Source organism: Cygnus atratus, chromosome 1 (assembly GCF_013377495.2).
Source record: "Cygnus atratus isolate AKBS03 ecotype Queensland, Australia chromosome 1, CAtr_DNAZoo_HiC_assembly, whole genome shotgun sequence".
Taxonomy (NCBI): Eukaryota; Metazoa; Chordata; class Aves; order Anseriformes; family Anatidae; genus Cygnus; species Cygnus atratus.
In genome coordinates this window covers 88,861,679-88,889,047 of record NC_066362.1, presented here as the reverse complement: position 1 = coordinate 88,889,047, position 27,369 = coordinate 88,861,679, and the positions used below count along the sequence as shown (strand labels likewise).

The following is a 27,369-nucleotide window of genomic DNA, read 5'->3' as shown; positions in this document are numbered from 1 at the left end:
AGCTAATGGGGTTTCCTCTGGGAGATCTTCTTGCAGTCTGCTTTTTACGTCTCCCTGTTATGAATTATTTGCTAATAATCAGTCTTTTATTTCTTAATGGGATTTCTTTTAAATGAGTACTTTTTGAATTTTACCCCAGTGAATCATAGGAAATAATCCTTTTTGTATTTGTTTGCTCTTTAATTAGCTGTTGCGTGACCATTTTGGTTTTGCTCTGTTCAGCAAAAATAGATAGCTTTCTAACTCTGATCAGTCTACCTGATTTTTTTTTTTTCCTTTTGGTTCTCTCCCAGCATTGATCCCCTTCTGTTAACAGACAAAAGCAAATTCACTGGTCAGTTTTGAACTGATGGAAGTGTAGTTATCATTTGAGGGAGACTAAAAAGTGTTTCACTTAAACAGGTGCTGATCAGCAGTGAAGGTCAAGTGACTATTTGTGAGAATGGGCATGTGTGAATTAAGTGGTTGCAGTGGGATTGCTGAAGTGAAATTAATGATTCGATGGTCTCAATTGAATCCAAAGTGTTTGAAAAATGATTGTTCTTTTTGAAAGTAATAGTTCACTAATGATGCATTCATTGCTTGCATCCTGTTTGTACATAAAACTGAACATACACCAAACTCTGACAGTTTGGAAATAGTTGAAAGGAGGAAAAAACATTTTATACAATAAGTAGGAAGTGCTAGGCACTATTTATCACTTGAGGGGAAAATACTTGTTTTCATATTTTGATATCACCAAAGGAAATCATCCTTGCACGGGGGATGTAAGAACCCTTCTAAGTTTGGGTTTTCACAGCTTGGTTATGTCCGACTCCAGATTACCTGATTTAGTGAACAAAAGGAAGTTCCATGAGATGTTTTTCATAAACATTTTAACTAATATCCATTATAAACTTAACCTTACATTTCTAAAATATGTGACTCCATATAAACCAGATTAAGCCAAATTAAGGTTTAAATAACTGATTTCAACATACCTGCTACTACAGTTGTCCACGTGAACTTGTAATGCTTTTGTTTTATGAAACTTATATTTTTCATTAGTTTTACTGCTTTAAAATCACAGTGTGGCAAAGAAAAAAAAAGTTCCTGTTAAGAGCATTCATTTTTTGTGTCGTTTCAATCGTGTCACAGATTTTTCCGCATTACATTGCACAGCTTTTAAAAATTAATATTTGTTCTTCTGCTTTATTAGATTCTAGTTTCTATGTGCGTTTCAATTGCAAATTTTGTGTATGGTGACAGGAAGAGAAACTTCTGTTTTTCCTTCTCCTGTTGATGAAACTTCGTAAGCTCCAACTTGAAACGCGTTAGTTTTGTCTCCTGTCAAGCTTCAGAGCTGTTCAGACAGTGTGAACTTCATCCATTAATATCTTATGAATACCTGATTTTAATAGAAGAGCTATTAGTAAATAATGCTTTGAAAAAAAGAGATATCCTGAAGACAGGTGGAAGGCATATTTTTCTGTTTGTTTTGCCTTTTTTATTAATATCTTAAACTTTGTTACTGAATGTAATTTTTTTTTAGTTAATATTTCCCTACTTTGTTATTTTTCTGTTGTCTAGGATCAGGAAAATGCATAAGCGCATCTGTAGCGTAAACAACTTTAGAACATAGCTGGACTGGTTCCTGCATGTTTATTGTGCTGTTTATTGAACAGTGGGGTCTTTATCCTCCCTGAGAGGTCTGTGTGTTCATACCTGAGTGGAGGAATTCATAGATGTTTCTCCCTGAGTAAGCGATACCTCTGATTTCTGCATGAATGGCTTTGGCTGTTACATATTTTTAGTCATCTCTGGAAGTGAAACATCTGTACTGTGTTCCCAAACTGGAGTAGTCTTTCTGAATTACCAGTGATATGTACACTTCTTAGTTTCTGGTATGACACGTGTTTCTTCTCCTGGTAGGAAACCGTTTGGGTGGGTTTTCTTTCAGCTGTGCTGGTTTCAAACATACAACTTTGATGCTTAAAGTGCTACACCCAGGTGGAATGTATATTCAGTAGAATGAGTGAAAGAAGGCAAAAAGGTTCTGGAAAAACCTTCCACACCTGCATCACACAACTCTTTGGATCCCAGTGAAATTAATGAGTTTGCTATCTATAGAGTTAAATATATACTTCTAAATTTGCAGGAGCAAGTGTTTCATCTATCATTTTTTGTTTCTTTTTTTGAAACACCGGTGTTAGGATAGTTCTCTTTCTTTCTCTGTAAGGGGTAACAGGGAAAGTTTCTAGGGTCTGAAACAGGTTTAGTTTTGGAGCATCAGAGCTGACTTGAAGATTGCAGAGGAAGAATTGTGCTTTGCTGAGTACCTCATTCCTCAGCCTTACCGTTAGGTTACATGTGCTGACCTTGTCTCTGAAGTTTTTACTACTAGTGTACTTGTTGGGTTGTGAAATGGAAAGGAATTTTAAAAAAAAAAAAAAAAAAAAAAAGGAATCCTATCGGCATTTCATTAGAAATATTTAAAGCATCAGAAAACTACTTATAGGAAGGTTAAATGTTGGCATTGTATTTTTAAAAAAAAAAAAAAAAAAAAAGTAATCTTGAAATAATTTCAAGTCCACAATCAGTCCAGATCACAGGTGGCAAGATAGACTGGCCCAGGCCTTGAGGTAAATTATGCATAATTATTCATAACTGCTATTTTTGGCTTGCTTGCATTTGTCCTAGACCTCTGCCTGAGGAAACAATTTGAAATAATTAGTGTGCGAGTGCCCTGACAATGATGAATGAATCAAATGCATCTGGTGCCAAACATGGATCTTGATAAGAAGCAGATAACTTTGGCAACTGTGGATTTTTTGTTTTTAAATCTCTGTGACTGGGAACAGTTTGTTCGTTTTATTAGGCTGACATGCTCAAGGTAGAAAATTACCACTCACTGTGCCCTGATCAAAGTGCAGCTAGGAATTCTAGCATTGCAAACACGAAACAGTTCTGCAGACTGTGTGTGCAAATATTCAGGGCAAAGAGAATGAAGGGAATATTAAGGCGGAACGTTTTGAGCACACAGGGCAGAGAAGCCGAATGTTAATGTTCCAGCAGCGAAATGCATTGCTTATCTTACATAGGTTTCGGGCCCATTTTACATAAATATTTAGCAGCGTAAATACAGCTGTATGTCATTACTCAGGGAGAAGTAAAAGCAGAAACAAAAAGATTCCGGTCTGATTTGCATGTTGTAACTTAGTTAACAACGCTTCTGGAGTCTTCAGGGCTGTTTGTTTCTTTTTCTGGCTTGAGTGCTTCATTCCTCGTCTAGGTAATCGACTTTACATGCTTGTAGATGAGGATGAATATGAGGGTCTTTTTAAATGAAAGTGTTTAATGAAGAGGGGAAACAACACATTTCAATTAGTGCGCCCAAGATAGCTCATTTTTATCTTGTTGGACAAGTGAGAGAACTCTTAGTAGGTTTTCATTTGCAAAATAACAAATTGAATAAACCAAGAAGAGGGCACAAAGCAGCGTTCAGACCAGTGACTCAATGCCTGAATTATGGCTGGGCGGTCTCTCTCTGTGTAGACCGGCTTCTGGACCCTACCTTGAAGGTGTAATGCTGGGAGTAAAGGTCTCTGAAACAAGCGTGGCTATGAAGAAAGATTTTTGAGGCCAAATTGCTAGTTAAAAATTTGACAGAAGAGCTGACAAGTTGGGAGCTGAGCTGTTTTTTTCTTCTCTTGTCTCTAGGTATTTCAGGTAAAGATGTTACAATGAGGATTTAAATTTTCCAGCTTGTCAGCTACTGCTGCATGTCCTCTGTTTTAAAGGAGTTTATTGGTGACACTTAAGTGTTTGATTGCTTTCTAAACTCCACGCAGGCTCAAACAGGAAGTGTTTGGTGAATCTTCTAGCTTGTGCTTCTGTCTGCAATTAGTGATATTACAGTGATGAGAATCCTGATGTTTCCTCAGGAACTTATACCTGCGTACGCAGTGGCCAGAAGAGAGCTGTAGTGTGCTGTGGATGCCCTAGGCAGTGTGGCCACGTTAAGGGATGCAAAGAAATGTTGAGCCTAGCTAAGCAAAATAATCCCGAAGGTTGGCTGGTTGCTTGTTCTTTCATCTCAGTAGCCTCTGGATCTGCTTTGTGCTGTTTAGTAGTGTGGGAGGTGATGAAGGAAAGCAAATATTGAATGTTCAGAGCTCTTAACAGGTTTAGAAGGTTTAAACAACAACAAAAGTAGGCCCAAATACTAAGTGCTGACTCGCTGCAAAAGCACCATTCACTTTGTACACTCAGTGAGGCAAAATGTTAAACGGGTATGACTCATTTTATATCCTTTTGGCTCCCAGAATCCTGGAAGCAAAACTCATCGCGGTCCAGAGGCTACCAGATGAACACGTGAGCAAGGACTCTGTGACGGCAGGCTGCTGAGAACCTTATTTCAGTGCCTTCATTTTGGACTCTGCCTCTCCCTGGGGCTGGTGAGCCCCTGACCCCGTTCAGTCTCTGTCTTTCTGCAGCCTTGGCTCCCTTCAGAGGGATTCCAAGGTGTGTCAGGGTGGATACTCCATATCCCCTGTATCAAATCCAGGGACATCTTGGCCTGCGGCCAGAACGTGGAACACAACTTTTGGTTGCCCTGCAAACTGGCGCTCCCCACAAGTACGTGAATCCAGACCAGATCTTACTGTTCAGTGTGGTTTTGCACTCTCCTGGAACACGAAGGTCCTGGGGGAAAAAAATGTATAATTACCTAATTAGGCTGTATCATAATGCATATGCACAGCGGAGCAGAGTTAGATTTCCATGTCTCGAGGAGCATACAGTTGATTGGCATTTCAGTGGCTCTGTGAAGAACAAGAGGAAATGATGCTATTCTCTTAATTTCTGTCTTTTAAGGATCGGTGGAGATATTTTCACTCAGTAAACATTAGTATCTTTTACACAGTTAATAGTTCTGGACTCAGCCTACTATGTGTCTTCTACACCGTCAGGATCTTTTGACCTGCAGGGCAAGCCAAGCGTCTTGCCTCATCCATGCTTCCCAGGACCACCAGGCATTACGTGGGTGATGGAGCAAGGTTACTGACTGTTTCTTGGTAGGCGAAAATGTTACTTGATGGTGGAGTAATTTCTAAAAGATAATGCTCAGAGCACTGGATGAATGGTTCTTCAAACTAAAAGGAATAAGAAAAAAAATAGGTTATGGACACTTCTAAGTTGTTTAAGCTGATGTAGGTTTTTACTCTTCTGAAAACCTTGCCACATGTTGCAAAATGCTAATGCCTGTCTCTGTTCACTCAACTGTACTTTCTTATGCACAATGGCTTAAAATATAATGAAATTCAGGCTTTTGTCAGAGTTACTGAATTACACCTGGGCAATTAAACTTAGCAGCTTGGTCTGCAAGTGGCAGAACAAAGCCTTATTTATTTTCTACAGATTCATCTCCTACTCCTTCCTTGCCTACAGATGTCCTGTGGTGTCTCTCCCTCATAGTAGTGCCATTACTCTAGCATCCATCACTATTCCTTCTGCAGAGTTTCAAATTGGTTCCCATATATGCTAGCTCCTCACTTCAGACTTCCTTCATGAATGCCAGTGGGCATTAGACAGACCTCCTCTGTTGGACTTTGTTCCAAAAAGTGTGGATGTGCGTGCTCACACTAAAGGGATGGCCGGCTAAGCATGCAGCTGTCCAGGCATGCTGTAGCCTTACCCTTTAAAAGGGGCACTGTTTTTCTTTCTTATACTTGTCCATTGGCTTTTACAAAGCCCATAGACAGCCAAGACACCAATCTTCTAAAATTTAGTTGAAATTGGCCAAGAGATTCCAAAGTTAATGAGGGCAGCGTGGATTGGGGTTGGCATAATTATGTACGCCTTGTTTCTTGGGGAAACCAGACTACAACACCCTTATTTCTGTCTTTTGCAGAGGAAGTCGTGTGAATAGCTGAATCCTGTCTACTGGTCTGTGAATTTAGAGTTCTCCAAAGTGTGTTATGTCTGATTACACAAGTGTCAGTTTGCATGCAAATCTGACTTGAACTGAAAGATGTGTGAAATCACTTCATGTAGCTTCTTATTCCCTAAATGCCTGATGAGGTTCTTGTAGGATGTGTACAATGTAGGAGTTAGGTGGAGTATATTGTGCTTCTAGAATGTCACCTCTCCAGACACCCTAGCCTTTTTCTTCAGCTTGGATGACATGCAAATATCTTGTGAAAAAGCCTAAAAACACTATGCAATGGATATGTTCTTTGGAGGCATTCTTGGGAAAATGCGTACCCTCTGGAGCAAACCCTGCTGCAAGCCTTTGTAGTGTTTTCCTGATCTGTGTTATGTGCGTAGGGATATCTGTCAAGCATGCAGTTTGTCTGACTTGTCCCAAGGATGGCTTGGGAATTTAGGAAGTTCAGATTTGTTCTCTTCCTGGTGCCTTTCTTTATAACGGTTCACTTCTACTGTTGTTCATCCCAGCTAGGAAAAAAGACCATTGAGGAGCCTTTTGATTCTAAGTAGGTGTGTTCCTCAGTCAGTTTCCTTTGGGCACATCTTCATAGCAGGCTCACCTGGCACAGTACGAGCTGAGTCTTGGTGAATATTTCTCTTTAATCTGTCAATGGCTCAAAATCATGAGAATTTAGATTTCTCAGTTGATGATTAATAAGATGAATTGATACTTCTGGTAATCGAAGCATGAAAATGATATTGGGAATGCATGCTGTCCTGAGTAATGTATTTGCAGGTGGAAGGCTGGCAGGTTCAATGTCATGGTGTCCCAAGGTAAATGCAGGCATCCATGGAAACAGAATTAACTGCTGAAAATGATCGGAAGGGAACTCTGAGTGTGTGTGAAGTGAGGGCTGCCACACAGAGTAGTAATAGACCTACTGTAAAAGAATGTTGTTGTTTTTTTAATAGGTGTTTTTTGCACTTAAAATAATTGATGTTTAATTCTATTTTTTTTCCTTATGCAAGGAGTGAAATTGAAAGTATTTGACAGCTTAGAACTTCTTTATAGCCCTAATTTGCTTTCTGGAGGGAGAAACTAAAACCTAAGTCTGGGAGAAATTACTATTTCTCTTGCAGCCACTTAAAAAAATCAGTTTAATGAAAGTGGGGATTATTAGCAGACTTAAGTAAATAATTTAGTCTTCAAAGGCTATACAGTGTTCCTAAAACTGACTGGATTTTTATACGGTCATAGAAGCAAGAGTAATTGATTTGTTGACTTGTAAAGTTGCTCTCCCTAACTTGCATCTATAAGCAGTATTTCACGTGGTTTTATTTTGCTGTGGGCAAATATTTTGGTGTAGACATCCATGTAATTTGAAGTTACTAGATATTTTTTTTTATTATACAGTGTACTCATTTCCCGAAAAGCAAAATGCAGAGAATTTCTCTGAGGCAACAGCCTGGGACTGGGTATTGGTTCTTTCTGATTGGAAGCTTAGTGTAAGTAAGAAACTCGGTTGAGGAGGTGATTATGAAATGGTTTTCTCCTTAGTGGATACACCTATTTTATCGTCCATCCCCCTGCTCTTTGGTGAGTGGCGAGGAGCTCGCTGTGGGGTCAGCCATGCTCAGCAATTCCTAGTGCAGAGGAGCCAGCCAGAGCTGTGGTACACTAACCCTAATTCCCTTTTCTTTTCTCTTTTATTTATTTATTTATTTATTTATTTTTATCCACCAGCAGGCTGGTGAGTAAACTGCAAGTGAACCAACCTCAGCCACACCACACTCCACAGGCTGGCCTGCACGCCAAAAGGCACGCATGTGTCCTTTGTAAGCTTCATTAACTCTTTTGGAAGAGAGAGTGCTACTTTGACATATTAATTAGTTGCCAAGCTTTCTTTTACTCCAAGTTAACCTTTGTGTTGGTCACTTGATTCAAATTGCTGATAATTGCAAGGCTGTTAGAGGTCTGTTTATGTGAAGTGTACTTAAAGGAGCTTTGCTGTTGGAGTGAGCAGGCAAATGTTTCGTATCACTTCAGGGCTGCTGGATTGTGCAAGCCCCACCCTCCCCTCCTTAGAAAGTGAGAAAGCATCCAAGGAGAAGCAAAGCAGAGATAAAAACAACAGAATACCCAAAGAAGTTACTGTTAGGAAAGCCGTTTCTTCATTGGAAAATAAAATGGCGAGAGAGCGGTCTGATAAGAAGTTCTCAAGCAATGAAATATTTCCTATATTATATTCTGTATTATGTTACACTATACCGTGCTCAGAAGCGACTTTCAGATTGTCCATTGTGTGCTTTCATTTTTTCACATGGGTGCTGAATAATGCGTTTTACTTCTACAGGACAAGAGTAGTAAGATTTTGGATGTTTAATCAAAACTTTCTGGCTAAAGTAACCCCCCCCCAAAAAGGTACAGGTTAGCTTAGATGGTATAAATTAACATTTTATAAGTCTTCATTTTGTGCTACGTTTAATATTTTTCTTATCAAGACAGAAAACACCAAATGTTTTTTGTAACGTACTTTTTTAAGCAATGAAGACAGACAATGCTTTTCACAAGGTGTTCTTCTGACACTTCGTTCCAACTTCTCTCTGCTATCTCTGCCAAAACTGGTTCCTTGAATCTGTCTCTGTTTCTTCTTTGCCCCAAAACAGGGTCAGGTTTTTGTTTTTACCAATAAGTTAATTGTGTGAACAATTTCACTCTGTCTTATTTCCTGAGAGTATTTCCGATGTGTATTTTCTGCTAGCTGGGTATTGCTAGTTAGTGAATGCTAGTAGCACAAATGGAAAGGTTTTATGCAAATTTCATCCAATCTTAACTTTCATCAATCTTAACTAAGTTGTTGGGTAATTTTCAGAAAACAGTGGCATGAAAGCTGACTGCCCATTTGTATGTACGAATATCTACATTCAAATGTTACAGAAATGCCCTGCTTAAGCTTTCTGTTGTGTAGTTACTGGAAAGCAGGGCAATTAAATTGATAAAACCTGAAGTTCTGTTTTGAGATGCATTGTATACTTCTTGCTGTGATAATTCACTTTAAAAAGGCATGGGACTCTTTCTCAAATCCATGCTATAAAATAGCATCTACCATTCAGACTGAAAGCTTTTTTGAGCAGAGACAAGCAGTCATTCTAACACATTCCTGTTATGCCTTGCACAATGGGATTGTTCCTTCTTAGTGCTACCACTTTTCAAGTAATAAATGTACCAGTAAAAATACTTTTCTCTGAACTTATCTCACAGAAGAAAAGTGCCATTATCTCACTGTTGGGAATGTTCAAGATTTTTTTTTCCCCTTTATGACCTACTTTTTAGGGTAGATGCTTCTTACAGTTACTTCTTTTTTTCCACAACCATCTGTCTGTATTCATTATTGTGTAAATTTCAGTTTCTCTTGCCATTTGGTGTGTAGTAAGTCATTTTAATTGTAGCTAAATCTTCTATTTTAATTTAATGCTATATTTTATGAGAGTAAAACAGGAGTAGTCATGTGGATCTTAGGTCATTTCTGGAAGGCACTATTTTTATACATATATGTGTTTAAGTTCATAAACAGAGAATAAGATTGTTTTGAAATATAGAAATGAGTGTTTAGAGTAGTTTTGGGATAGTGAATTTACATTCTTCATTGCAGGAGATCTGTTTGGTTGTTATTTCAGCTGTTAAAAGATGTAAAGTACAGTAGCAATTGGTATATGCCAAAAGAAATGTTATTTGAGTACCTAAAAATAATGTACTAAAGTGGAAAAATGCTTTCAGTCTCTTCATGATCTGCTACTCTTCGAGAAGACCTGCAGTAAAGGGAAAGTGATCCCCATGTGGTTCAGTAGTGATTTGGGAAAATAATGCTTACTTTATAATGAGAAGACAACCTGAACCAAAATGTCATAGGCTGCTTTCCTGCCAGCAGTTTTAGCGGCTTGTTTTATACTCTGCTCTCTTCCAAGGTTGGTATGAGGCAGGTAATTCAAACTACTTTACTGCCATTACTCATTTTCCAAGTTGCAGTAACTCAGCAAGATGATTTTTTTTGTATAGGCGTGTAGTGTGCAGGGTCTTCCAGGGTTTGATGCAAGGACCATTTCAGCACAGGTGTATCGTAGCCCTCTGCACACTGTGTGCCACAGGTGATGGGGGGTTGGTTTTTGCTGCAAGGAATACCATCAATCGCCTCATGATTTTGAAGTGATTTACTTGCTGGATAGGAATTCTGCAGGGCTGAGGTCTGCTGAGTATTGGTCTTAGTTTCATATGCTGTCTGTGAGACAACTAGCTAGCTGTTTTAGAATGAAGAGTGTGATGATAGGGCATGTGTTAGCTTGCAGTCTTCTTACATGACCATCACTCTTATGTTCTGACTCCTTTTTCACTTGTCACACTTCTGTTTTACTGAGGAGAGCTCCGTCATGCTGACTTGGTTACCATCTTTCTCTTCCCTCAGTTTAAAGAGGAAAAAAAGGTGTCTATTTATTTCTCAAATACTGTCGTCAGCTACATCACCCCCAAATGAGTAGCACTCTACTCCTTGTTATAGGGCTGTCTCAACCTTTGTCACTATACTTTTCTCAGTCAAAACAGGTGGCTGTATATGCTGTTGATGACATAAGTTTGGCGATCACCGAAAGTGATTTGATCTTCATCTCTGGTGTTCTGCAGGGAACATCTCTTTGTATTTGTGAAATATTTCATTTTGTCTTTTTAAAGACACTTTCCTACATCTTTCAGTTACCCCATATATGATGATATCCACAGAAATCTGATAAACGACCAAGTTCTCTTAATTGGGAGAACAGCTGGACATGCGCTCTTGTACTGTTCTCTAGAGCTGTGGATGAGTTGATGTTAAATGTGGTCTTGTTTCATTCATCCCTACTTGGAGCATGCACATGCAGTGGATCCTGGCCTCCAACCAGACTTCGTGCCACAGATACTCTGGGCTTGGCCATTCAGCCAGTTTTCAATCCACCTCACTGCTCATCCAGCCCATTCATCAGCAGCTTGTCTATGAAGATCTTACAGGAGACAAGAGTTGAAAGCCTTACTGAAGACCAGTCTGATATCCTCTGCTATCCTCTCATCTACTAAGCCAGTCATTTCATCGTAGATGTTTATCAGTCTGGTCAAGAATGATTTCCCGTGGGTGTATCCGTACTAACTCTTCCTGCTGACTTTCTTGTCCTTCATGTGCCTGGACATGGTGGTTCCCAGGATTAGTTTTGTCACCTTGCCAGGCATGAAGGCTGACCAGCCTGTAGTTGCTCAGGTCCTCCCTACTCCTGGTCCCTGTTTCCCTGCCCCAGCCTTAGAACTGGTGTTTTGGTCACTTTTGATTGTTGATTATACAGCCTGTCTTGGGGCTTGTTTGTTTCTTTTTGGTCTGCTTTCAGTGTCTTTTCACCAGGACGGGTTTGGATGGGTTTCTCCCTGTATCACCTTGCCGTATTGCCACTTCAGTGCTCAGGGAGTAGACAGAGCAGGATCAGCAGTTAAGCTGTTACAGAGCCATGATCTCACCTGTATACTGTGCAAGTTAAATCTGTTTTCCATGTGGTGGTTAGAGGTCACATGCACATTTCTGTACCCTTCACAGCTGAAGAGTGTTTTGGCAAGGCATTTTGGTGTATTTTTAATGTCAGCTTGCTGTTGGACTAGTCAGGCAGTGGTTATTTCTGAAGGACAGTGTCTTGGCAGTAAGTGAATTTAAAATTATGCCTTAGAACATTGTGTTTGACCATCTTGGGAAAAACAAACGAAAAAAAACCAACAAACTAATGTCCAAAACATCTCCTCTTGAAAATTGCAAGGTTTCCATTCTTATCTGAATTTGCACGCTGTGCATGTGGAGGTGTCCAGTTTGCTGTAGTCAGACTACAGTTTGACTCCAAAGAACGTGAGTGAATCACCTCTGTATTGTGTAACCTTCACAGCCTTCAGGTTTAATTTGAAGTTGCCTTCCTGGCTTTTGGAAAGCTGCATGAATTTTCTCCACCCTCTCTCTGTGGTCTTTGTTATATCTGCTTGCTGATCCAGAACATGGTCCCTCTGCTTCTTCCCCACACCTCCAAGTGGCTGGGAGTAGTTCTTGTGTTTGCACTATCACCTTAATGTTTGCATTGCCTGCCTTTTTTTCCCCAATTTTCAGTCTTTGCTCGTGTCTAAATCTCTCCCTTGATTTAATTATAACTTGCTTTCCTTGCCTCCTTTGTCCGTAATTGTTTGAGTCATGCTCACTTTTGTATTGGATTATCATTTGTTCTTTTCCCTTTTCTGACTGAAGCAGGATTCTTTTCTCGTTTCTTGTCACTTAAACCATCCTTCTCTTTCTGTTGCTAAGGTTTGTAAGCCTGACATGGTTTTGTCCCCAATTTTCTTTCTCTCAATCCCAGACATCTAGGTTTCAGCTACCTTTCTTTAGAACTTTTTTTATAGTTCCTGAAATGTTTTTTTTTCTGCTTGAAAAAAATATCCTTGTCTTTTGAGATAGGGCAATACAAACAATTTCCAAATTGTTCTGTGTATTTAGATTTATCACTTGTAAAAACTGGGATCATTCATAAATTTAACCTGATTTTTCTAATGAGAAGATTTCAGCTTGTGCTAGGCTCATGGTGATGTGTTGCCCGATTACTCACCTACACTGCATGTTGATGTTTTTGTTTCTTTGCAAAGATTACGAAAACCTTCAAACATCTACCTAGAAAACTGCTTCATTTGCTTTTCCAGTCTGTCCCCTATACCTATAGGAAATAAGGTAATACCTTTCCTAAAACCGATATGTAACCCCTGAACAAGAGCAGCAAGAGTTACAAAGAGTGTGGGCTTTTTTTCTAAGTACACTCTACTCATTAGTGAGAAAAAGAACAAAAATACTGTTTTATACTCGAATTCAAGAACCTGCATATGTGGAAGTTAGTATAAATCATAACTACATTGTGCTTTTACCATCTTGTCATGTTTCTTCAAGCACAGGCTTCTGTCTTTTTTTTCACTTTTCATGAGAAACAGTTTTCTTTCACAGGGTTAAAAAAAAAATGTTTTAATAACAGAGAAATTGCAGCACAAAATAGGTATATGCGGGATATAGAAAGGGTTATTTATAATGAAAAATCTTGCCCCACTATTTAAAGAAAAAAAAATATTTTTAGCTACTTGGTTTCTCTGTCCACACTGTTGTATTTTGTGATACTTGTTTTCTAAGACTGTCATGTAAATAGACATATAAGTAATGTTTTCTTATTTTTTTTCCAAAACCTCTGCATACAGTGAATGAAGAATTAAAATTAAATCTGGATAAATTGTGTTCAGGACAGGCAAAGCATAATTTATTTATTCATTTTTATTATTTCACTGGCATTTTATATTTAATTTAAGTAAATATTGGCTGATTTACCCATAATGGCAATAGAATGATTTTTCTGTTTCAAGGATACTTGTTTCTGGAGTAAAATAGGTGTGGTGTCATTACAGTAAACAGTTTTTCGTTTAGTATGAGAAGTAAGATTGCATTTAAAATTAGCAGACCTTAGTATTCCAAATTTTTTAATGTATACATTTTAAAACTACTGGGCATAAGGTATGTATTTAGCATCACCTGCATCAAATAATTCCATGGATTCAAAGATGTGTTCTGTTTTGTTAGTTGGAAATCCTGATTTATTTATTTCTTTTAATGAGTTCTTTAATTCCTGCCAAAATGAAACGAAGACAAACAAATGTGTATTTTCAGGCTGTTTGGGGGATAATGGTTATTTTCATGATGGAACTGTTGTATTTTTTGCCTGACGCCTTTTGGTTTTGGATACTGCACCTCAGAGGTTCATTGGTAATAATTTTGTTGGTTATCCTCTGAATAGTGGAATTTTGCTTGGTAGGTTTATTACCTTCCTCCTACTTTCTCCCTCTCCTTTTCAGCTGTTGTAAGCTGTAAGTGGCATATGGGGTCTAAGCTGTAGTTCTCATATCCCAAAGCATTGCCAGTTAGACAACATTTTGGGATATGAGACATTGGCTCTGGGACATGTGAATCAACTATGAAATGCACTTTTGAACTTTATTGCATATCAGTAAATCTGCGTTACTAGCTGTATTTCATGGGTTATAAATCAGTATTGATACTGAATTTTTTCTGGTTCCTGTGGCTTGTAGCACATTCCAAGTGTTTTCGTGTGATGGGTTTCTCACTAGGTGCCATCTATCTTGCATGAGAGAGTTCTGGTCCCAGCAGTGGTGAGTATTTCTGACAGCTCAGGGTCTCTGTTAGAAACATGAGGGTTTTGAATTTCATTTTCTCAACATGCTCAGATGGACACTGGGAAGTGAGTGACTGAAGCCAGAGATCGAAAAGACAGTTATCTACATATGGTAGCTTTTCTAACCAAGTATATTAAAATATAAGTTTTATCTTCTGGTTTATAGGACTTCAAAGACTCAACTGAAATAGAAAATGTGTGGTGGTCTTATCTTGGAGTACTGAGATTGAGTCTTCTTTATCAGAAGCATAAATAATTTGACACAGGAACTCGGTTCCTGACCCTTGGGCAGGAAGAGCCCAGGGGAATGAGATAGCACGGAGGTTAGATTGTGTCTTATCCTTTGAGTGGTGATTCCCCCACTAGCTTTGAGGTCATTGTCAGGACGATATGGAAGACCATATGGTTACTACTGTGGGGCTACCTCGTGGGCAAATAGAGGGTTTCATTGTGTTCTGGTTCTGTGTAAACTTTAACCTCTAGAGCCACAATTCATCAAAATAAATAAAACAGTGAAATCCCTGTCTGAATTTTTTCCTCCACAATCACAGATTCAGAGGACAGAGTCAAACACACTCACATTTATTGATACGTCTTCCCAGCAGGCTTTCATTTGTTTAGTGCTGTGGGTTTTTTGGGGGGTGAGGGGGAGAGAGTAAAAACAAAAACAAAACCTCTCCTGTGTGCAGTTGTTTTCATTTTGAGCCTGTCACAGTATGTAATCAGTCCCTTACTGAGACCGATGCAAGGTTAACTTTTTTCTTATACAGAACCTGGAAATGAAGCAATTTGAATATCTGAATGCAAAAACTGCAGTGCACTGTTGAGTATGTTTATATCTGAGCTAGTTATGACAAAGAAATGAAGCTTGAGTAAATAAAAGTAAATTACAGAAATATTTTCGGCATTGCAGCTGATGAGCACTGTTTAGATTTAGGGTAATTCTCCATATCATATTTCATCTCTGCAGTAAGGTATTGATAGTAATGATAATGATTAGTGAAGTGTATGTCTTAAAGCGTATTGCATTCCACTACACCATAGCAAGCTAGGAAATGAAATATAAGCCTCATATTTACATACATGGCCTTGTGGAGGAATTTTGTTAGTAGGATTATAGGTCAGGAGTTTGTGTTGTTGCTGATGTCTGTCAACCTCCCACATAGCATGTATGTAAACATACCTATGTAATGGGATTTGGGTTTGAGATTCTTTGTGAGGCTTCCCTAAAATATGATAGTACTTGGTTAAGGTTTTTTTTTTTCTACATGCAAAACTGTGTATTTCTCTGACACGTTTTTTTGCAGTTCCCAATGTGTACAGTTTATCGAATAATGAACTGAAAGGTTTTAGAAAATGTCGCATCTCCAACTTTACCGCTCTAGTGTAGAACTATGAAGATGAGCTAATGCCGTAGCTCCTCAAGAGTCTTTGGTTAAAATCCTGGTTGAGATACTTCTGTTTATTTCTCATATTAAATTAGGCATGAGTCCCTCTTTCATCCCTAGCTTGACATATGAAAAGTAATTGTTTAATAATGTTTCAGAGCCTTGAGAAATTAAGACCAACTTAGCCAGAGGTTGAGAAGATATCTGGACTATCTCCAGAATTCCCAGTCTAATTACTTTCTTCTTGTTGAACTGAAGCAAATTTATCTTTGGAAAATATGAAATGTCAAGTTATGAGTTTCTGTATTAAACATTTTTCAATTAAAATAACTATGGAAATATCCACACAGCACTAACTTTTCCTAATTGCGTGGTGAGAAAATTAATTTCCATAGAACTACAGTAAAAATGCAATAATTATCATTACTCTTTTGACCCAGCAGTTGACAAAAGAATAATAACCATTTTAGAGGTGCTTTTTACTTACTTAGCATTTTAAGCCTAATGATTCTTGTATGATTTCAGAGTGTGCTTAATTTTCAAGACCCTACGTGATAGTTAGATTTAAAAAGTAATACCTTTGCTATTTTTTATTATTTATTGCCATTTTTTGCAGCACTCTCCAAGCAAGGAGTTGGAGGAAACCACATCAGTACTTTTCAGGTGTATCTTGCAACTGCTTTTGGCTTATCCCCATTAAAGGGAAGGTATGGTAGCAGAGACAGGATTTCAGACATTGTTTCCTGTAAGAAAAGAGGGTTTTGTGTTCATGTGTTGCCTTCTACAAGAGGAAAAAGGCAGTCTTAGGTGGAAAGATGTTGAGTTTTGTTGACCTATTGTAGGGTGATCACAGTAGGGTGACACATACTTTGTGAACAGCAGAGCTGCTGATTGACTTCTGTTAACCTGTTGTCACAGTTTCAACTAGCTGGTCATAAGCTGACACAGGGAGGTGAGCCCTTCCATGAAACCCTGTGGGTACCAGAACCAAAGCCTCTCTCTGCAGGCAAGAGTGCTGGTTCTGAATATGATCTGTCCTCAGTACCTGAATAAAGAGGCTGAAGGAGAAAGCTCTCCATACTGCGAAGGGAAGGGAGGAGGTATAGGCTGTGGATGTTGCCACAGCTGAAATATGTGGCAGGGATGTTGGAGGGGTAAGCTTAGACACTGAGTGAAGATCTGTGTGAGAGGAGGCATCTAGGCAATGGGCTGCCCTAGCTGTTCACACCAGCTGAGCTGAAGAAGTGAATGTTAAGTGGATGACATCAGTGCATGCCTCTTAAACGTTTTTCTGCTGGTAGACATGATAGCGAACCTTGTAGTTTAAGTAACTGTACTTAAGAATGCAGTTTTAAATGAAAGTGCTAAACAGCCAGTGGAAAGAATGACTCCTCAAGTTGTTAAGGTACGATGGGAACATGGAGGTGTATGAGTGTGCAACTCAGCTTAGCTGAGGAATGTCAGAAAAGAGCATTGCCATGTGAACTAAGTTAAAGAAACAAGGCAAAACAAATACCTCTAACTGATGGTAATTACACTAGGCAGCCTTTTATGGAATTGACTGTGGGCTCCATCTGTCATGGAAGTTGTTTGATTTTTCAGATTAAATTGTTCTCTCGCATGAATTTATGAAACATTAACCGTGCTTCACTCATGCAAATTAAGCTCCCCCATTTCTAGCTTAGTTCTCCATCTAGGTCATGCCAAGGAGTCAGAGAAAGTTTCAAGGCAACCAAGGCCTAACAGAAGAAGTCGCAGTATTTCCCTTTTGTTGCCAGCCATGGTGCCAGCTTGGGGGCGGTTGCATTGGTGGAGGCCACAGAGCCTGTGGGGCTGCCTGCAAAAGGGGTCAAGCTCCTTCAACTCTTACTGACCCTCTCAATGTGGGGGAAGACTGCTATGCACAGTGGTCATCTACTGCTCTGTCACTTGGGTAATGATGTGGTGCCCTTGCCAATATCGCGTCTGCCAGAAAATTGTCAATACCAAGCACAATTTAAGGGCCTGTCCATAGGGCAGCTCTGTTACTTTTGCATCTCGGATGCCTGTACTCAAGCAAGGGCTTGCAGGAATGCGTATCACTTTTGGGCTGGCTGGTGTTGTCCCACTGTCTTCTGGGGTGATCCACTGCTTTCTGTGGGATGAACAGCAAACACCACCACCCCCGCCCCACCCAGAAACTTTCCCTGTCTCCTCTCTTTCCACCTCAGCATGCTCTCCTTGCCAATTTCTCTTTATTCATGGTCTGTGGAAAACACTGGTTGAAGGCTCTTGTTGGTCTCAGAGCAGCTGGCATCAATATGCCTAGCATTTTTTTCTGTTCAGTTTGGCATTTTAGAAAACAAGCAAATACTGTTTGGATTAAAGAAAAAGAAGAAAAAACAGCTATGTAAAATTTGCTCAGAACTCTGCATCCATCTTTGGTTTAATCGTCAAAGAACAAATCAGATTTTCTGTTGAGAAGTAGTTTGGTGTGTATTTGTTACTTGTCCTTGTGCAGTAGTACTGCCAATTATATTTATTAGCCCTAAATATTAAACAGCTGGCAGGATTCCATTGTATATAAATAAGACATTTGAGACCTGGAAGAATGCCATTCCTAATACAGCCAGCTGGTGCTTTTTACAGTTACATTCAGCACAACACTACTGAATTTTCACTGTACATTCAGTGCTGTGTTAATGACAATAGGAGAACATGGAGTGGTTTGGGATTTCTCTAGGAAATGCCATTGGGTAAAAATACATTGTTTTGAAAGACCGGCTGTACCAAAGAAATGATAGATTATGCACCTGTTTTGTGCATTTTGATGTAAGTACTTTGGTGTTTATGTATCTTGCTGGCAAATACAAAGCAACAAAGTGCAGAGTTGTGTTTTTTTTTTTTTCAGACGTGAATTTTTAGATGTTCCTGTGGCACACATACTTTTCACTTTTTCTATTGCTGTGGTGTTTTCCTATTTAAGTAGTGGTTTCATGCTTAGAAATTCCTGCTAGCTGCTGCTTCTGAAACCATGTGCTAACGTGTTTTTTATGTGTCTATATGTATATGGGTATGATCACTCTCTTATTATAAACCAGGTGATAACTAAAATAGTAACAAACATAGTCACTGACTCTACAATAATGAGCTCTTTGGTGGAATTACAGCGTAATCTAAAATGTGGTTAAACAACAATTAAATTGTTTAAAATTTAAAGATCTTTCAATAATTACCTTTATTATATGCATCTATCTATATCTCCCCACCATTAATTCGTTCCTATTGTACATCTTAGGAAACTGAGACATAAGTGTGGATGTGGGCTGTCTTCGGGTTTACCTAGCCAGCAAATACTGGTTTGGAGAAGAACTGGCTTCCTTCTTGAATCACTTCGCCATGGTCAGTTCTTTGTAAAGATTTGCCATCAGTACATGTCTGGCAACATCCACAGGTAGTGCTTCAGGTGAAGCAGAAGGTAATGCTGGAGGACTCAGTGATTTCATGCATAATATTTCTAATTAATAACAGGAGCTTGTTGTGAGCTGTATGACTGGGAGTGTTATGCATGATACGAAGTGTAAGATCGTCTCTACTCGTACTCAAGACAGTTTTTCACCAGATTGCTATGTCCACAGCCTTGGGTAAATTCCATCTGGGATAAAATTCTGCTTGCTGAAATGCCCATTTGTACTAAACAGCTGTTTATTTCCATCTCTGAAACAGCTATGCTTGAAGGGTGGATCTTCCTTCGTTTGTACAATGCTCGTGGATGAAAGGCGCTTTTATGTGAGTGGTAGTTTAGTACAGATTGCAGCCGTGGGGACTGTGGTGTGGGGAACTCAGCAAATCTGGGTAACCTGCAAGATGAATTAGACTGAAATCTGTTTCTCAAGGAGACATGCAGCATTGAGAAAATAAAGCTGTGAGTGTTTTGCTTGTCCAAGCTCTGAACTGGCATTTGAATGCTGCGTTCAGATGTCTGGTAGAAAGTTAAAGTCAGGTGTTTTCCTCATTGCAGTGACCTTTTTACCTCCCTGGGATTCCGGGAATTTTGCTTGCAGAAGGGTGAGAATCAGCTGTCCTTGCAAGTTTGATGATCAGGTACTCAGCTGTCTAGCAGTTAGAGATAGAGGGGGGGAAAAAAAGATGACTCCACTCCTCTTTCTGCAGTTCGGTTTAATTATTAGTCTAGTATTGCCATGATGAGGTATATACCCTTACTTTCTCAAATACTGGATGTTAATATGTGCTTAGCACCTACAAATACAGTTGCACTATTTTTTAACCCTATTCATTGTAATATATATGTTACTTCCCAGAAGAATTAAAAAAAAAAAAAAGCTAGGAGACATGAGTGCATCCAACACCTTTTTTTGTTATTTTGATGCTTTCATTTACCAGCTGAGAGAGGAAGAGGGTCAGGACTTGTGTTTAATTATGCATGTTTGTTATGCCTTGGAGAAATGAGGTTTATTTACACTGATCACTGTGGCAATGTATATTGTGCCATAGGTAGCAGAGGACGATGCAGCTCTAGGAGGTAGAGGGAGGAAGCTCTGGTCCTTTCCACCTTCCTTTGTGTCTTGTCACCTCCTCGGATACTGTTGGTTTCCAGTCCCTTGCCTGGTCACCCACAAGTCTTGTGAGATGCGTTCAAATATTTGGATGGCCTGTACTATTTGTGGGGGTTAAGTGGAGGATAGAAAAGAATAGGGGAATAATATCAGGGGAAGGAAGAGAGGTAAGCATCTCTGTTCTATTGACATCCCTCCAAAATATGAATGTTGTTAGAAACCATTGTAACATTATGTGCAAGCTGCTCAACATTGCTCAGCATTGTTATGAGATGAACAAATATGGCATTCATTTTATTGCGTAAAGCTTGGATTGTTTATTTTTGTTGTTGTTGTTCTTGTGTTGTTTTGTTCATTTAAATAACATAGAAAATTGAAATTAATGAAACTTAGAAATTATTTTAATACCTAAAGGGGGTGCACAGGAAAGCTGGGGAGGGGACTCTCTGTCAGGGAGTGTAGTGATAGGATGAGGAATAATGTCTTTAAACTAAAAGAGAGGAGACTTAGATAAGATGTTAGGAGGAAATTGTTCACTCAGAGGGTGTTGAGGCACTGGCACAGGCTGCCCGGAGAGGCTGTGGATGCCCCATCCCTGGAGGTGTTCAAGGCCAGGTTGGATGGGGCTGGGGCTTTGGGCAACCTGGTCTGGTGGGAGGTGTCCCTGCCCATGGCAGGGGGTTGGAACTGGATGGGCTTTAAGGTCCCTTCCAACCCAAACCATTCTGTGATTCTATGATTTGGGGGTTAGTTTATAGTAGTGGGGGGAAAAAAAAGTGAAAAAAAACAAAGCGGGCAAAAAGTTATATAAGAGTTTTCCATTAGACTTGTTTCTATTTTAGATAACATGGGGATAAATCTTAAGCTATGCTTCATAAAGCAAAATGCTTTACCTCAGTTTATGTTGGCCAAAATTAAGTGTCTAGATGCTGTTAAAGAGTTTCTCATTTCACCTGATCTCTCCTCAGACAAGAAATTAAGGTTTCTTGTTAGAATTTTGTAGTAATTCTAAAATTGTTTTACTTAGTTATAAGGAAAACCTAACTTTTAGGTTGAAGCAATGAACAAAATCTCCTTTGTTTCCTCTGTTCCTATAAATGTGAAGAATAGTGGATAACAGAACAGAAAGGGAGGATAACACATGAGAATACTAGGTGGATCTTAGACCAAATATCGTTATATGTAATTTTATACTAATACAGCTTTCTTTCAACCTTACATTTTCTCTAGTACCCCAGTGAAGCTTTTTCATTTAACAGGTATGACTAACAGGTATGTAATGTGATAGATTGTTAAAAAAGCACTAGGAAAAAGTGTATCAAATCTGTGTCTTAGGTTTATGTATTGGCAATAATTTCACTCTGTGTAACTTAATTGGAAACATCTTGCAATTCAACTTCCTCTTCTTCATTTTTAACTTAGATAAAACTAAAAGAAGCTGGAGGAATCTCAGTGCCAGCAGGTAATTTCATTGATTTTTGAATGCTAAACATAGAAGAAAATTACTCTGGTCCTTCCCAAATTTATTAAACTCCCAAAGCTGATCATTATCTATCCTCTGATCTCAGCTGACTGGTATTTGTGAGGTTTGTATCAATGCCTTGAGTGGTGTTATGAGGACAGCCTTTCATACTGATGAGCTGGTCCGGACTGCATTCCACTCTGATATGGTCATCACAGAGTTTTTGTTAAGCACAGGCTTTCAGAGCTCTTGATTCCTGTTACTATTCAGTTCAACTTTTATATAGCATTTTGGGAAGGTTCTACTTTTCATTTAGATAGTAATTATTTAATTCCTAGTATCCAGCTACTCCTTAAATGCGTGCTAATTTTTATGTTGGTTGTTTGATTTTCTCACTCCTCAACGTTTTGGCTATTGTTTGTAGAAGTCTCTCTGTGAATACTTCTCTTTCAAGTAGCTAAAAAGTTGATTTTCTTTGTGTGTTGGCTATGAAGTTGAGTAGAACGTCTTAGAATCATGGTCAACGTATGTAAAATCTGATTCTTCTACCAATCTGAATTTGGATTTATGGAACATAACTGGAAAAAAAAAGTCTGCAGATCTAAGTACTAAAGTAAGAATGTCTAAGTAGTGAAACAAAAGAGGTATCAGTTATTTGTCTTGTCGTAAATCCTGATGCCAATTTACCAAATGTGTGCTTCAATAGGCCCACCTGTTTGGAATAAAACCTTGGTGCAGTAAAGTGTGTTAGACTGAAATACATATTTTAATTATATGTATATATAAGTAATATTTAATTTATGCATATATTATGATATAATTACCTTTTATCATATTGAAAGATTTTTAGGTAAAAGTCTTACAGCATGTTTTTAAAAACTTTAGATGAGTGGTGAATATTCCCATGCGTGAGGCCTTTGATCTTGCCGTTTATGTTGTCATGGTATAGAATATGTCTGATGTTTCATACTTATTATGAATTATCTTTTCACTTAATTAAGGTAAGAAGCAGAAAGTTGTCAGAAAATGACTTGTAGATCTTTTGGGATCTTTTCTAAAGATACAGATGCCTACGATGGTAATGGCTGGGCTTAAAGATTTATTGTTCTTTTTTCCCCAACAGAAGTATGTCTTCAGTTTTTAGTCTTCTCTGAAAGTCTTGCTTATCACAAGGCATCTTTCACAGGATATACTTGGGGTTTTATTTGAGCATTTCAACTCAGGCTGTGCTCATGCTCTTAGTAAAGTTAATTGCTGATGTCCCTTGAAAGCAGGATTATGGATTCTTAGGCAAGTGTCAGGCACAGACCAACAAGTGAATGAAAGATTTATGACAGTGAGGATTAATTTCCCACACTTTAAGATAAATAACAGAGCACTGTGTAATGCTGAAGGATCCTTAACTTTTCCAGTGACAAATACATGAAACAATTTTCTTGTAATATCAAGTTGACAAAGATGTAATAGGAACTGAATTTGTTTGGTTAGGAATATATTTATTGTTAGCACTTCCATTTTCCATGACAAGAAAATGAACTTTTTTGTGACACAAACATATAGATGTTAAATATAAGTTCTAGGATCCAACCTTTTTAATGATTTCATGGAAAAAACTAAGTCAAATACTTCTTTGTGATGGAAATCTCGTAGTTTCAATGGAGATAACTTTTTAGTGGGAAATGTCTCCATTATGCTCATGATCAGGAGTCTTTTTCTGAATTGTCAGCTGTAACTTTTGTCCTTGTGTCCAAAATTATTAATTTCATGTAAATTTAATGTAACTGTAAACTCACTGAGGCAAACGCTAATTCCAAACAGTATTAGTATGATATAGTGTCTTGTCTCAAATGTTTGCTGGTCAGTGATCTCAGTACTTGATGGAACTGAACTTTGGAATATTTCAGCATTCCAAGTACTGCATGAAGCCCTCGTATGTCTAACTTCAGCTCAGAACAGAACATTTTGACCATTTTGATTCTCTGCTTGCAAATACAGATTTTTATTTTTTATTTTTAGAAATAAACAGGGTCTACACTAATCTTACTGTTTTAAGCACTGTGGCCCATATCTGCCTTCTTTTTAGCATGATCTCTGAAGGAGTTGGAACTACACAGAGACACGTGCACTTACTTGTGTGTATATACAGGGAAGAAGATGATGATGCCACGTAATGGTTTTTGAACCCAGAGGTGAATTTTCACAGAGCTTCACAGTGGAGCTGAGGTCTCTGGAGACTGAAATTCCTATAAGATTTATGAAAATAAGCAATGGGAGGGGGGACAGAGAGGGAGAGAGTGAAAACAAGCGCATTAATGCTCCCAATCAGAAAGACTTCTGTTTGCACTCATCTTTTGTTAGACAGCAGAATCCATGTTGGATGCCAAGCATGAGCCATAGATGTGTAGGATACCAGGCTTCGTGCTTGTTTACCTCTTTGTATTGTAATTGCCTGGCAACCAAGGGGGAAATAAGAAAAGAAAAGATATTAGGAGCCAGTGGGTATTCTGTCAGTGGAATGTTAGTAAGTTGGATACATTGACTATCTGAAACGTGAGATTCCTATCGTAATGTTTTTGTTTGGAAAGGGAATTGCTTCAATGAGTAGCAGAAGGCAGAAAGTGTGTGTACACGGGAAGGCATACTTTTCTGTCATTGCTGAGTGAAGTGTAATAAAGATGGTGTTTTTGCTGACTGAGAAATCGTACTGAATGCTAAAAGCCAGCAAATGACAGCAGGGTCAGTTTTCAGTATTTGAGCAAAAAGTGATTTGGGGAAGGGTTTGAATGGTGGCTTACGTGAACACCTCATAGATAGCAAAAAGCAATTTCACTGACAAGAAAAATATCACGTGTTTTATTCATTTAGAAACAAGCAGTGGTTTGACTGCTCTTCTTAGTAAGGCTGGGGCATCTTAGCACATGAAGATGTTTTTTTGAGGTTTTGGAATCATTTCACCAAGTTACCACGTTTGTTCTGATTTCTCAGCAATGTCCCCCCAAACCTGTATTCTGGAGTGCGTAGCGGTTGTGTAGTTCAAGGTACGTCCCACCCAGCCACAATCAGAATTACTTTTTTATGTTTAAGAACAGTTGGATGTATCTAAATGGTGCCTGTCAATCTTACCAAATATAACATTATACCAAATTTCTTGATGGAAAGTAAAATTGTAGATAGATATTGTTAGACTGTTGCCTGGGAACATCAATGGAGTCTCCGGGAGAAGATAGCTGCCTGAATTCTGTAGGTGCCTTGAAAAATAATCAAACACCATTTTTAGGAGTTTTATAGTCATTTATAGCAATGAGAATCTGAAAGATAGGATTTAGTTCATTGGAATCATGCAGTGGCATATGAGTTGTATTGTAAATCACCTAATAGCCCTCAGTTTCTTAATATAAACTTAAGATTTTTGATAATAAAGGGTAAAGGCCACAAAAACTGAAGTATGCCACAGGAGGAGTGAAAGAATTGAGGACTTGTGCCTGAGGTTCCTATATTTGCAAGGAATGTTTTAGTGTGGCATCCTAGGAAATGCACAAATTCTTTGTAAAGAAAAGGGAAGGAGAAGAGGAAAAAAAACAACCCACAAAACACGCGCACACACACACACAAACAAAAACACATATTCGCTGCAATATATCTGTTCCAGAAATAAAAATCCATTCTGTCCCAACTTCATCAGTCAGTGTGACTTGAGCATACAAGTTACTGGGAATTTACTGGGAATATCAGAGAGAGAGAGAGAGATTTTTCTACTGGTGAAAGCAGTCTCTTGTTTCCTGCCATTGGTAGTATTCAAAAAAAAGTCATGAAGAGCAGTTAAGCCTCGTAGTCTGTTTAGAATTAAGATCACTTGGGGATGGCAGTATGATAGCTTACTGGGAAAAGTTGTGATGTATGAACAATGTAAATGTAGTACTGCTTGTTTCTTTAGTTTGATTATCAGAATTATCAAAGTCATCAACCTATGTGAATCTGATAAACGTTCTGATTTGGGAACTCTTCCTGTAGTTTCACTGACTTACTTTTCACCTTAGCTCTTTCTAAAGCATTAGCTGCAATCTTGATAGTTTTGTGACAGTTTAAGTATTTTGGTCAAGTGTGCCTTCCATTCAGCAGTACTTGAGCATTAAATGATAGATTTTAAGTCTTGTTTATGCAAGTGGCAATGACATGGTGGCAATTGTTTCCCAGCAATTCTGTCTTCGTTACAAATTAATGAAGTGATAACTGCTCGTTGCAACTTGTAGGTGAAGAACATAGATGTGGTGCTACCTTTATCATGCAATTCAGCTCCCTGCGTAGGCATGCCAGATAAGAAAGCTATGAACAAAATTTACAGTGAGATTTGTCCAGAAAAATAACATCTGCTGTAAAGATGCTTTAAATGCTGCAAGTTTCTTATTTTGTTTCTATCTCCCATTGGATGTGTAAAATACGTTGAACCGATGAGAAAACTTTATGGAAGAGAGAATAAGTAGATCACTTATGGATCACTGTGAGCTGCTTTAAATGTCCATAACATGCTGTTTCATAACCTTGCCTAGTTTCATCTAGTAGTTGAACTTTGTAGGTGAATTTTTATTTGTCCAGGTAGGACCTGTAGTTAAGTAGGTGTATCCATCTTCCTGTGAGACAATGATGGCACCTGAATGGCTTGTTGCACCGAGGTTAGTCTGTTGGCTCAGGGGGCTGTACTAGTACAAGGATGGATATCAGAGGAAGGTCCTCTGGAGAGTTTTGAGAGCTGAGGCTGGGAGCTAGGGTCCAGATGCCTCTCGTGCAGCTGAGGGCAGGTCCTTGTACGATGGGCTGCCACGGGGCACCCAGCTCTTCGGTGACCATGGGCTCTGGTGCAGTAGCCTTGGCTCCCAAAGCCCCAGAACCGCTAGCTCTCCGGCAGCACAGTGTGGCACGGCTTGCTGCAGCGTTTCAGCTGCCATGTGCATATGCAAAGACTTTGATTTTAGCTCTGCCAAAGCAGGCAGGAAGAGATAAAACTTGTGTATAGTCAGTTCCCTAAAATGAACTAAAATAAACTTAGTTTCAATTAAAGGAAGAGTATTTACACTGTTTTTATCTGCTGGTTTAATAACATGATTTAAAATCAGATCTTCAGTGGTGTGTGGACAATTTCATTGTGCAGAGCAGCTCTTAGTCATACCAAAACATCCTTGCATTGGTGGGTTGGGACTGAGTACTCTCAGATGTTACTGTGATACGGCCAACTCCTTTTTCTCCCTCTTGCTGTCCCCCTCTCTCTCTTTCTCTCTTCCCTTCTTCCATGTGTGAGAGAGAGAGGGGAGGAGGGTGGAATAAGTGTGTCTTGCAAAGCAAAGACTCTCTAAAGGCACTTGCTGTTTCTGCACCTTAGTTTCATTGTCTGCTAAGTGGGAATAATCCTTTCCCAGTGTTTTCTCTGCAGTATTTGAAGACACTTCAGCAAAAGGTGCTTATGTAAAATGAATAATTCTTGGACTGAGATCTTAAATATAGCATTGACGTGACTTGATTTTTGAGAGAAAATGCTTTCCTGGAAGAAATTTTTCTTTGTCTCTGTTCTCCGAGGGTGGCAGTGATTTCTCGTAACATATGTATTTCAGTCTACTTCACATCTCACACCCGGACTTGAACCACGCAGTAGTTCTGTTTTACGCTGTGCTGCTCCCGAGGTGCACTGCATCTGGTCGCTACTGTGGGACAGTATTTGTGGGTGTGTGTTTGTTTGTTTTTGTTTTGTTTTGCAAAGGCTGTGTATGTGGGTGACAGGGAAACAGGGATTTCTGTA

The 27,369-nt window shown here is 38.9% G+C and overlaps 1 protein-coding gene across 13 annotated transcripts in view; it reads left to right on the top strand.

The window, feature by feature from the left end:
• Window positions 1-27,369, top strand: part of EPHA3 (EPH receptor A3) — a 218,298-nt gene that overhangs the window by 40,084 nt on the left and 150,845 nt on the right. For 4 of the 13 annotated variants that reach the window (XM_035540647.2, XM_035540645.2, XM_050708035.1 and 1 more), the window contains one exon: window positions 21,542-21,581. The exons of 2 other annotated variants lie outside the window; for them this stretch is intronic. In XM_035540647.2, the coding sequence (XP_035396540.1) occupies window positions 21,542-21,581 (40 nt within the window). Of the gene's footprint in view, window positions 1-18,840; window positions 18,945-19,505; window positions 19,647-21,541; window positions 21,582-24,566; window positions 24,620-27,184; window positions 27,295-27,369 lie in introns of those variants that run through there. 7 more of the 13 variants (XM_050708033.1, XM_050708034.1, XM_035540655.2 and 4 more) reach the window with 7 other exon arrangements.